This window comes from Rhipicephalus sanguineus, chromosome 9, assembly GCF_013339695.2.
Source record: "Rhipicephalus sanguineus isolate Rsan-2018 chromosome 9, BIME_Rsan_1.4, whole genome shotgun sequence".
Classification (NCBI taxonomy): domain Eukaryota; kingdom Metazoa; phylum Arthropoda; class Arachnida; order Ixodida; family Ixodidae; genus Rhipicephalus; species Rhipicephalus sanguineus.
In genome coordinates this window covers 115497629-115510060 of record NC_051184.2, presented here as the reverse complement: position 1 = coordinate 115510060, position 12432 = coordinate 115497629, and the positions used below count along the sequence as shown (strand labels likewise).

Below are 12432 nucleotides of genomic sequence, written 5' to 3'. Positions count from 1 at the left end.
ATGGATACTGTGAGCGTCGTGACAAGTGTGCCACCAGCCTCGACAAATAAAAAAAAAAAACTTTTCCTTTTTTTTTTAATCGTTGGCCTAATGTCTCTACTTTAATTAAATCTACCTTACTACAGGAAAAAAAAAAACGTGAATTCTCAACACAGTTCTCTGCCCTTCACGGCAGAATGTCCTTATTTTGTTTTCAATATTTATTTTTGTTCTTTTTCTCTAATTTTCTCCCATAGACACTAGCGCCAGAGTTCTCTCTAGTGTATTTATAGGAAACTCTAATCTAATGCATGCTCCCACTGGATGGATGCTATGAGCAGAGTTTTTCGCCCTCTGCCTGCCTCTGCGGCGATCGCTGCATTTGTTCAAATTGTTCTCATGTCACAGTGGACCGTCTCAGGTGTCTCGTCTCAGGGTCTCAGCTGGTGTCTCAAGCGTCTCAAGTCTCCGTACATTCATGTATAAGTGTTCTGTGGTATACATTCTTTGTATACTGTAGTCTCAGGCTGACTCAGGCCCCATGTGTGGCCCTGCGCATAGCCGCGTAGTTCCAGACCCGGAGTGCGCGGCCGGCCACTTTTAGAGCCACGCGCTTATTCGAGGCAAACTAATGTCAAGCGTGATGCATTCGCACGCCGACAACAACAATGCGGCAGCGCTCAGCGACTTGCGTCTTTTCCTCGCGGGTACCTCCAGCTACGACAGCAAGATCCGGCCTTCGGACGTGGCCAAGGCGGCGATACGGCTGCTCAAGACACTGCCTGTGGCACGCGAGGCCGTGCTCGAGTACATGCACAACTTGTTCGACGATGCAGTCAGTCGGCACATCGTGCGGCTCGACTCCGAGGAGAGCGGCGGCGTGCCGGAAGAGCGCGACGTGGAGGACGTGCAGAGCGTCCTGTCGGGCTTCATCGAGAGCAACCTGTCCGCCTGGGCGCCCATCATATCGGGCTGGTCGCTCGAGCTACTGGGACACCTGACGCGCAAATACGCCGACCGGCGCATCGTGCACTGTGGCCTGGCTGAGGTGCTGCAGATGTGGATGGCGTGCCCGCCGACGCGCGCGCTCATCGAGCTCACCACCAAGTGCCTATCGACGCTGATCGACACGAACCCGGACAAGTGCATCGACACGCTGCTCGAGACGTCGGTGCAGCACGCGCCGCACTTCGACTGGGTCGTGGCGCACATCGGCTCCTGCTTCCCGCACACGGTCATCACGCGTGTGCTCGCCTGCGGCCTCAAGGACTTCGTCAGCCACGAGGACGACGATGCGGCGGAGAGGAAGGTGCCCAAGCTGGCCTCGGTCGTCGGCATCCTTGGTCACCTGGCCGGACAGCACGCGGCCGACATCCGGGGCGCGCTCGTGTCGCTCATGCAGCAGAGCTTCGCGGCCAACCCGACGCGCGAGCAGCTGGCCACCATCCCGTTCCTGCTGCAGCTCGCCTCCATGTCTGAGCACCTGCTCAACGCCGTCGTCTCCGAATTCACCAGAGTCCGTGAGTGTCCTCTTCTTTCAATCCATCCTTAAGCTTTTCTTCCCGCGCTGGAGAATGTCGTGTACGGGACAGCGAAATATACAGCGCCAACTATCAGCTTCAAGATATACAAAAAAAAAGTACTTGAATTTGATAGTCGGCTCTGCGTCTGGTGTCCCATATTAGGGGCTGGCTCGCCAGGTTCTTAAAGGCCAACTCCGGCGGTTTTTCGAGGTCGATGGATCTCAGTGAAATTCGCTGGGTACGTTCCTTTGCACGTTTCCGTCATTTATGCCAAATTACAGGCTTGAGACATGCGCAGATTGTTTGCAAATGAATTTCAAAGATTGTCTGCAAACGCCCTCCTGGCTTCTCACAATTATTGGCAACATTGCGCCTGTGACGTTAGTGTTGGGAAGGCGGCGGAAGTGACGCAGCCGAGGGCACCGCTAACTTCGGCCGCTACAGCGAGCGTCTGCTGTGCTGGCCGAGACACTGTCAGTATCAGACGCGGCACTGTCAGTCGCAGACATTACAGCTGATGCGCGGCGTGCTCACACCTCTCCACTGTGCGCCTGTTCGTCCCCGCTGTCACAGTTTTCATACTCCGCGCCGCGTGACCGGCATGCGTTGCACGACTGTTCGTTCGTAACAACGTCTACGTCATACGTAAACAGTACACTCGGTTCGGTTTCGGTGTTGCGCTTTTTTGCTTATTTAAAATTATTCTCCAATTCGCCGAGTATTTCTGCTATCGGGCCCGTAACAGGAGCGTCTCAGGAACATAAAAGCACCATTACTTTGACATGGCCAAAAAATTGCCGGAGTTGGCCTTTAAGCTGGGGCAAAGTATTGCGCCGTAAGCATAACCTTAGTTCCAGAGGCGACTGCTGCAGGAGCAGCTCATGCGAAAAAGAAGTCTTCTTCGTCTTGTTCTTCGAGCACCTTGATGATTGTATAACGCAGGCAAAACCACATATAGCATAGCCAACTGTAGCATGCGCACTCTCGCGCGAAAGAGAAGTCTTCTTCCTCTTGTTCTTCGAGTGCCTTGATGCATGGGCGTAGGCAGGGGGGTGCAAAAGGGGCACTTGCCCCCCTCAAGCCACACCGACACTTGCCCCCCCACCCAAGCTATGCCAGCTCTCTCTCCCTCCCCCAGCTGCGATGTAAGACGGGTTTGCACCCCCCAAGGCAAAATCCTGCCGACGCCCATGCCTTGATGATGATATTAACGCAGGAAAACCACATATAGCATAGGCAACTGTAGCATGCATATTCGCGCGAGAGAGAAGTCTTCTTCCTCTTGTTCTTCGAGTGCCTTGATGATGATATTAACGCAGGAAAACCACATATAGCATAGGCAACTGTAGCATGCACACGCTCGCGCGAGAGAGAAGTCTTCTTCCGCTTGTTCTTCGAGTGCCTTGATGATGATATTAACGCAGGAAAACCACATAAAGCATAGCCAACTGCAGCATGCACACACTCGCGCGGAAGAGAAGTCTTCTTCCTCTTGTTCTTCGAGTGCCTTGATGATGATATTAACGCAGGAAAACCACATATAGCATAGCCAACTGTAGCATGCAGGGCTCGCTCCACTCGGGCAGTGTGGTTCGTTACTAATAACATGAACGAAGAAGACGAGGCGGCGGAGCGGAGGGCTCGCCGCCAAGACCCTGCGGTGAGAGCTCGCGAGGCCGCAGAGAGACATCAGCTTCGTGCGGACCCCAAGATACAAGCCCACAAAGCCGAAGCAGCGCGGAAGCGGGGGAAAGAGAACCTCGAAGAGGTACGGGCGTGGGATGCAGTGGCCCAAGCGCCGAATGCGGTCACTACCTGAAGTTATTGATGCTGACGCGCGCTGCAAGCCCGATTTCCTCGACCACACGTTCGGCCACAGCTGTAAGGTCTGCGACCGCTTGTGGTTCGACAACAACCCGACCACAATCGCTACTATAGACCTCGTGAGCTGGTATGGTGGCACTACTGCTCTCGCCCTCTATCGGGCTAGCGGCGCACTGTTAGGATTGTTGCCTACGGGCCCGTCTGCATGTTTCAAGGCGGCGGCTACGGTTGCGGCGGCCGCTGTTCTCCAAGAACTGCCACCGTAGTTCTTTTTTTTTTTCTGTCTGCGTGTGTAAATACGCTGTGCTAACTTATGTTTATTTATGTTTTTCTTCCTGTCTGAAAAACCTCTCAAACTACAGCCAAAAAACCAGCATGCAGCGACACTTGTTAACGCAAGCATTCAACAAAACTTTGTCCCCTTTTGGCCTCAAGCCATTCGAGAAAGAGAGACCCCTCTCAGTCCTTCTGTTCGCTGAAAACCGAACTGCGAGCCCTACCAACAAAAAAGAAATAAAAGAAAAAGCCGACAAAACACAGCTGCTTGCGCGGGAAACAAGTTATTTTCCGTCCCTTGGACACCATGCAGGGAACAGTAGACCACCCCCACCCCCACCCCGCCCCTCCCACACACACACACAAACACGCTCACAACGCACGCACACACACAGGCGAGCGCGCACACACATTTTACAGACAGTGAGACTGCAAGCGCCCATCGGTTCGTCACTGGTTGTTGTCTGCTAGGAAAGCGCATCGCCAGCCATGACCGCCAGCCCGCGCGTGAACGTGAGGACAAGAAGCGACGATCGTGCGTTGTTCTGCGGTTTCCGTAGGATTGAAATTACAATAACGTGTGTTTCAAAAGGAGTTCTTGGTCGCTTGGTATGAAGTTGCACGCGAGTGGTCAGTGTGTGGTCTGAAAGAAGAATTGATGTGCGCGATGGAATCTTCCGACATTATGAGGAAATGCAAAGTGCAGTTGAAAACCGTGGACTACGACGTACGAGGGGAGGTGAGCTTTTGATTTTTCAGTGCTCTACGTGTGCTGAGCCATACCGAAATGTTTTCGTTCCCAACGAAGGGGACGCGGCAAATTTGTGTCGGATTCCGCACCGGCTACCTCTGTTCGCCGCTCTGGCCGCCAAGAAATCACGCGTGAGAGCAGAAGACACAGACAGGCACATTGCCCCTCTAGGTGGCCGTTGTCAGCCTGCTATCTTCCTATTTCTTTGTGAGCTTGTAAGCTTGTGTATACATTTAAAATAAATAATAAAAGGCGAAAAAAAAAACGCACGAGAGTGGCGACACTTATGGACAGAATTCGAGGCGTTGCTTACGCAGCCCCGCACAGCTGCGCTAGAGTTGTCTTTCAGTTTCGTCCGACTTCTCAGGTAACCCGCAGAATTTTAAAGCTAGTTGCTTCCGAACGGTGTTCCTACAGCTGTTGTACCAGCCATACACACAGAAGTACGGAAAATTACCGGAGTTCTGCGACGTTTTTACGTCCTTTCGGCGAGGAGCCATGCGTTTCTACCGTCACTGTGGGCACGGGAGCAACAAACGACAATCCCAAGTTTTCCGCCGCGGCCGTCCGGTGGCGCTGCCTGTTCGGTTCAAAGCTGCAGCGCACTAGGCCTATAACAACGTGTGACGTCTTTATATGACAGTAGAGGAATTGTACGGAGCATTCACGGTTTACCCGATTATCTCTGAGCCAGCTCCTCAATCATCCTTCACTTCGTGGATATGGCAGGATTTTTTTAGTGCCATTCTGGGCCATAAGGAAGGAAAGCGATCTATTACAGCAAAGCCTCTATATTGGGATACAGTTTACAAAAGCAGTGGCATTTCCTTCTCAAAGGTACAAATGGGTGTGCACTCTAGACTGACATCGTGACTCGAATGACGGATTCTTCGGCTGTCCAGCTTATGAGTGGAACTATTTATTTAGTCACAAAGGGGGCCATCGGCGGTCACACTTCAATCGTATGGGTGGGGCCTCTCCTGCCTTCTTAAAGGGGCCCTGCAACACTTTTCCAAGTAATTGTATAATGGTTCCATTAAAAGAGCTTATTACCTAGCGAATCGACCACCGCAAATATTTTTGGAATCCGTCAAGTACGAGCGGAGTTACAGGGATTTGCCACACGCTTTAAGCGCTTTCTCTTTGTACCAGCAAGTGCGCTGAAAGCTACGCAGGGAGGGGGATGACAAAGGGGCAAGAAGATGCGTCCCTTCGTCAGTGTGCGTCATGACCTTGAGGCTTACCTTCAGTGTAATCACAGGCACATGGTGGCATCCTGCGGCGCCCACGATAGCTATGCAGCTCGCCATGCTGAAGTCAGACAACAGCCGTGGTGCAGTGATTTGGGTATATGGCATCATTTGTAGAGAGATGGAGAAATTTCTAGCCGACTTTGAGAATTAACTGTAAATTCCAGTCCGCGTGCTGCGCTATAATGTTTGGCTCGCGTGTTCTCAGGAGCCTCAACTACCGATCGGCAGCGTTTTCTGACCATGCTCAAAAAGTGTTGCAGGGTCCCTTGAAGTGGTATCCGAGTGTAGTTGGTGGGGATTTTTTTGTGGCGGCTTCCTTGTGGAAAAAACAAAACTTGAGTGACTGAAGCAAAACACGCATACAATCTGCAGCATCATGTGTACACGTCACTACCTTGTACAGCATTGCAGTGCTGGGGAAGCTACAGGACTGAAACACGTGCCTGCCTGTGCACCAAGAAATAGTGCCTAATTTTATTAATAATTTTCTCATTTCCTGTGCTCAAATAAATACTGCTATATTTATTATGAAACTAAAACAGTTATGGGAAGTTGTAGGTAAAAAAAGATGGCTGATCCCTTCATCACAGGAATCGGTATAACACGAAAGTGAAATGTGTTGTCGCAGGAGTAGTTGACTGTTTATTGTGCATTGGTATATGAGAGCTTGTACAATGTCTATCTTTGTTTGGCAGATATAGCACCACTTGATCTGGACGCACCCAGGTTGACGCCTGGTGGCACATCCCCTTGCCGACGACTAACGCCCATTATCATGATTTAACCCTTGCGGTAGCTGAAGTTGTCAACGTATACCTGGACACCGCATATGGTGAATCCCGCGCAAAGATGGCATTAATCAGCACATAGTAAACACAGATACTCGATATGCACTCCTTCAAAGTGCCGTGAAACGCGACGAGCACCATGTCTTCCCTATAGCCTGGCCTTTAATGCTCACAGGGCGAGCGGGAAACGCGGTGCAACAGCCAGGCGAGTGTCGGAGAGTTATTTTTCTATATGGATGGATGCTATGAGCGAGCCTTGGGAGCCCCCACCTCGTGATGTGTCAAAGCATTGAAGAAATTGCACTTCTTTTGGAAAACGCGCCGAATGGGATGCTCATAGCATCAATCCATCCAAGAGCACTTTGAGAGGAAAGTGTGAAAGATAAAAGGCGCGTCCATGTAGCCTCAGTTATGTGTTTGGAGGTAGCTCAGTGGGCTAAATGACCGCCAGCCATCGTCACGGACCGAGAGGTCGTGGGTTCGGCTCCTGTCAATGGAACTTTTTCTTATAGTTTTTTTCTTTGCCATCTGATGGCGTTCATTTTGCTGACTTATTTCCGTGACTGAATTACATCATGAAAGTCTTCGTGGACCCCGGCATAAAACACTTTCGGGTTAATAATAATATTGTTGAGTTTACAAGAATTTCTTTCTTTTCTTTTTCATTTCTTAGCACCACATTTTCTGCATCCCTGTTCTCCCCACTAAACATGATGTCTCTAATGTCGGTCCGTGTGTGGCCGCACCCTGGCTGTTTAGTTCTCCAAGAAAAATATACTGGAAATAAAATGCCTCCTGAACAAATGGAATGTCTCTCTTCTATGTACATTTTGCATGTATAGGAGCAGAATAGCAGTTTTTACTTATTAAGGTGAAAGCCTTAGATGCCTAATCAAATTCCAAAAGTGACCATCGGCATCAACACGAATGATGCAGAAATCATTTTCATGTGATGACGTCATGATGTCACAGATTGCCATAATTTGTCCTCTTGCATGTTGGTTCTGTGGGGTTCTGGGCGGCAGCCGGCCCGGAACACCTCAGAGATGAGGCCGTGACACAAAGGGACACGTGTTTACCCATCCAAGCCTCAACTGCGACTGCCCGTGAGCGGCCGCTGGGCGCGAGCGCAAGCATGCCTGTGTCCATCTTTCTCTTCGTCCTTTATCGCCACGCTTGCAGCCGCCACTCCCATACTGCCCCTTCCCCTCCGATGAAACTGGGAAGGAGGATGCGGTAGCCGTCACCAAGGTCCCGGCGTTGTTCGTGGCAAATGGGAACTCAGCATCCACTTTCGGATCAGCAGTCGTTGTGGCAGCCACCTTGCTGCCGCTGTCTGGGGGTGTCTTCTCATCCTTGTTGTTGACCTCTGGTTCCTCCTTGTGATTAGCGTTGGCATCCTCGGAATCTGCTTGATGAACCTTGCCTGCATCCCCGTCATTGTTTACCTCGTTCTTCTCGTCGTTCTTGTCCTTGCTGTCATTTGACTCATCCTCGTTGGTGGCTGCCGTCGGGGCCACCTCAGCAAAGGCTGCCTCTTCCCCCTCCTCTTCGCTCTCGTGCTTAATGGGCTTGGAGGCCGTAGCCTTCCTGGCACCACGCGTAGCCTCCAAGCTGCTCACACGCCACCCAGCTGCAGACTCGTTCTCGTGCTGTGGATGTGCCCTGGCTGGTTCAGCCTTGACCTTCTTGGTCTCTTGTTCGGTGCGATGCTCTATCTCGCTGTCCGGGTTGTCTTCCGACATGTTTTCGTGAATGTGTGCTACTGTGTCTACGGAGCTGTTTGGCTGCCCCACATGAATCGTCTCAATTTCCGATACAATCTCGTTCAGCAGGTTCTCAAGCTTATCATCATCCCGGTTTTTCTTTTTCCTCATATGCTTGTTCTTCTTGTCCTTCAGAATAGTGATCTGTTCATCCTCTTCATCTCCGCCCTTGCCGTCGGCTGCCGCCTCCCGGTCCACAACGCCATCTCGCCTCGCGTCATCCTCTCATACGGTGTCCGCCTCCCCCCAACCTTGGTGACATCCCACTTGCGCTTCGGACACCCTTCGACCTCCTCGTCACCACTCTGGAATTCCTCGGCCTTCCCCGACGACCGCCACGCCCACATCAACAGACGGCTCGGCACTCATGTTCTTGAGGGCCCGCTCGTACTCGCAGAGATTGTCGGCATTCGGTGCCGCCGCGTCCTCTGCACCTTTCGCGCTCACCGCAACATCAGCCCTGGCTCACTGCCCCATCGCTCCAGGTAGAGGCCCTCTTGCGGCAGCATCAGTGAGGCCCATGACGCGCACGAACGGGATGCCATGGGCAGTGAAGTAATCGACGAGGTAGTCGTGGAGCTAAGATGCCAAGGTATTCTTTGAGGAACAGGCTGGCTCAACAGGAACGTCGGCAGGTGGTGGCGGAGCGTAGTGGTGCTCCCAAAAGACGGGCTCTGCAACTTACCGAGCAACACGGGCAAGCTCCTCAAGGGAAGAAAAGGAGCGGCCAAACAGGTATGGCCGATAGCAAGGGTGGCATCACTGCAGAACGTGGGAAACCTTCACGGTTTTCGGGGCACGGGGACCAGCGCGGTGAAACAGCTCCTGCATTGCCCTAATATATGCACTGAGGCCCCCGTCTGGATATTGCGTTCGGGCATCGAGCTCTCAGTGGACACGGTAGCCATGGTCGACAGGTAGGAACTGCACTCGAAGTGCTGCCATGAAGTTGTCCCAGGACAGGAAGGGAGGCTGGAGGTGCAGCCACTGCGCTGCTGTACCTCGCAGGGCAACAGGCAGCACCCGCTTGAGCAAATCGAGCTCCAGGATCCCGGAAACGATCCTGAAAGTGGAAAGGTCGTCGATGAACGACGACCGATTCCCTTGCGTCTTGTCCAGTAGAAGTTGGAAAGCCTCACAGGGTTGTCAGGGCCACAGGCTCCATGTGCGCATGGCCTCCGCGCATGATGGCAGTCGTCAAAGGCGCGTGAAGAGCTGCGATCTGGTCCAAAGACGAGGAGGCCACATTGACAAGTGGCAGTCACTCACCGCCGGTATCCGCCGTAGCTCATTCACCACCGGGTCGGTGTCCATAGCCACTGGGGCGGGATTGTTAGTCACCATTAGTCACCATGGCCACTGGGGCGGAATTGTTAGTCACCATTAACAACTGCACTTATTCCCCGAGCTTTGTAATCCTATGGTATTGCACAAGAGATGTAATTTTTGGTATGGGTTTTGAATGGTTTTCTCGTCAATGTCCAGGGTCAGTTGCGTTGTGTCCCAGTCGGTGTTCTCGACGCTCTTCAATGTCGCTGTCCTTGCTGCTGCCGAATAGTCGTCCATTGTCATCATCGCATGACGTCGCTGACGTTGCCCGAATTGGCAGGCTTGTCAACTGTCGCGGATTTGGGTGGTTTTGGGCGATGGGCTCAAACAGAACACTGTTTTGGCACAACACATTTATGAAATGCACACAAGGCACTCAAAAAATATAAAAGCATACAAAACAAATACACATAACTGCAAATTCAAACTCAGACTAGACACAAACTGCGCTACTAACCCGTCCTAATTAAACTCTGGCAACCCTAGCTTTAGTGCTGCTCGGGTATATTCTGTGTACCGAAAGCATCCAGTTCATACCGCATCTGCATCGACCTTACCAAGCTGAACCACGTGGTGTTGCGAGAGCGCCATATCTTGCCCGCCGTAGACCAAGTTTTGGGACTCTAGGTAATGCAATAGAGCGAACTTGGTAATGCCTAGGTGTTCTTGAAGCTTGACGCGACATCCAGTTTCCATCAAGTAAAACTGGCAGAAGAGTCTGAAGAATTAACAACATTCATCACGTTCGGACGTAATTGTTATTGTTGGCTGCCATTCGGGATAACGTCCGCCCCCGAACACTTTCTGTGCCAAATGAGCTACATTCTCAAGGGTCATGCCGACGTTGTAAACATGATCGACAACATTTTGGTTTTTGGTCGCTACCAAGCAGAACATGACAGCCACTTCTGTCACTTCCGAGCCTGGGGTCAAGCCAGGAGCAGCCATCACCTGCATCACCTGGCCAGCACGATACGAGTAGCAGGACAGAGCCTGGCAGCATCCGCCACAAGGTTACCAGGTCCAGGGGGCGTGTAGTCCCACCCAAAAGACTGAATTTGTAGCTCTCAGAAAAGGAGATGCAGTGTTGTTGCATTCTGTGTTGCTGAAAGTGTTTGGGGGCAGACGTTATGCCGAGGTGGTGACACTGACACTAACACTAGTAACCCACTAACAGAGGGTGTCGCTAAATGGTTTGAGATGTATATATAGTGATCAATCAACAATGCCAGGCACTTCGTCACCGGCCCAGCAGAACGTCGTATCGTCCTTTCGTTACTCTCGACATTGGGCACGACCAAATTTTACCATTGGGGGAAGGGGTTAAGTCAAGCTTCAGTTTTTTTGCAGCCTTTTTCCATTACTTCCTTGCTTAGCCTGCTAGAAATAGCATTTTGATTTACTTCATTGATTTCATTGCCTTTGCAGTGTCAGCCGACACGCTCAACAAGCTGTCGACATTGATGGGCAAATGGGAGTCGGCCAAAATTCCGGGCACGCGAGACCTGCTCAGCCTGACCGTCGTTCTCATAGTGCAGAGTGGCTCGGGTGACCTGCGCTTTCTCAGCCAGATCTTGGACATTGCCTCGGGTGACAGCGAGTTCTCCTCAGCACTGCTGCCTGCGGTGAGAACCATTTATAACACCAACTTTGCTCGCGATAAGCCAGTCGTCCAGGTAGGCGTGACAAAAATGGAGGCGGGTCCATAGCGGCTGTACAGTCACATCCGGGTCACCAATGTTGTGCGGGACGCGAGTGCGGCTGGAAATCAACAGACAGTAGTGCGTCCCTAAAGAACAAGCTACAACTAACCTTTATTGGAAACATTTCGGCGCGCACACAATAGATGAAGACGAAAGGCGAGAAGACAAACGGGCGCGATCTCACAACTCAGTTTATTAAAGGAAGTACACGAAATATATAACCGAGGGTGGCTCAAGAGCGCATGTGTGCAAAAAGAATCAATCAAACAAACAAGTTGTTTGTTTGCTTGTTTGTATGTTTGATTGATTCTTTTTACACACATGCGCTCTTGAGCCACCCTCGGTTATATATTTCGTGTACTTCCTTCAATAAACTGAGTTGTGAGATCGCGCCCGTTTGTCTTCTCGCCTTTCGTCTTCGTCTATTGTGTGCGCGCCGAAATGTTTTCAATAATGTCCTCAAAACCAACTCGCCCAGCTCTCCATACTATTACAAACTAACCTTTATTTTCATGATCGTACAGCCGGTTGCACACCCTTGCACCACTCCCCTTTCCCGTACACAACGTGATAAGATTTTACTGGCAGTCAAAGATGGGAAACGGTGTCTGGCTGCTGCTGTGCAGCTGTGAGGCCGCCACACACTTAAGTCGCTGCCTCGACAGTGCATTTCTTATGGGGGGTGGAGTCTATGGCGACACCCAGGGAGTCTTCATTGAAAAGGTGCATGCATTATAGCGCTGCACGAGCTGGTTTTTTTGGCCCACACACGATGATGTGTTTTGTAATATGAATGAGCCTGCACCTTTTCTGTTTCGGTGTAAACATTTCTGTCCTGGTCTTTGCGCTGTTTTTCCTACGGTAATACACCACCAACCCATGGGGTCGCTGCTGGCCACTCCTCGAGCATAGGGCTCTTAAGCAGTGACAGTAACTCCCGAGCCCAACAAACCCTCGATGTCAAAAGGCGTATTGAAAATGATAAAACGAACAAATGCAGCAAAACATTGACAATGCTTTTAAGCTTCGCCAGGTTGTCACAGCTGCTTTCAAAAGGAAAGAAAATCACGGCATATCCACGGGGTGAATGATGAAGAGTTTGGGGCGAAGCTCCTGAAGCAATCATGGTTACACCGTGAAATCTTCAGTGGTTTCGCCCAGCAGTAATCTCGCTGCGCACGTTTCGCAGCCGCTTCCCGTTCTCGCAGTCCCGGGTCCGCTTCTCGCTGCGCACGTTTCG

General features: G+C 51.4%; 1 protein-coding gene across 1 annotated transcript in view; it reads left to right on the top strand.

Moving 5' to 3' along the window:
- The first annotated feature begins 314 nt into the window (after window positions 1-314).
- Window positions 315-12432, top strand: part of LOC119406053 (integrator complex subunit 5-like) — a 49235-nt gene continuing 37117 nt past the window's right edge. The window contains 2 exon segments of the mRNA XM_037672900.2: window positions 315-1499; window positions 10918-11114. Coding sequence (XP_037528828.2) covers window positions 611-1499; window positions 10918-11114 — 1086 coding nt within the window. The 5' untranslated portion in view covers window positions 315-610.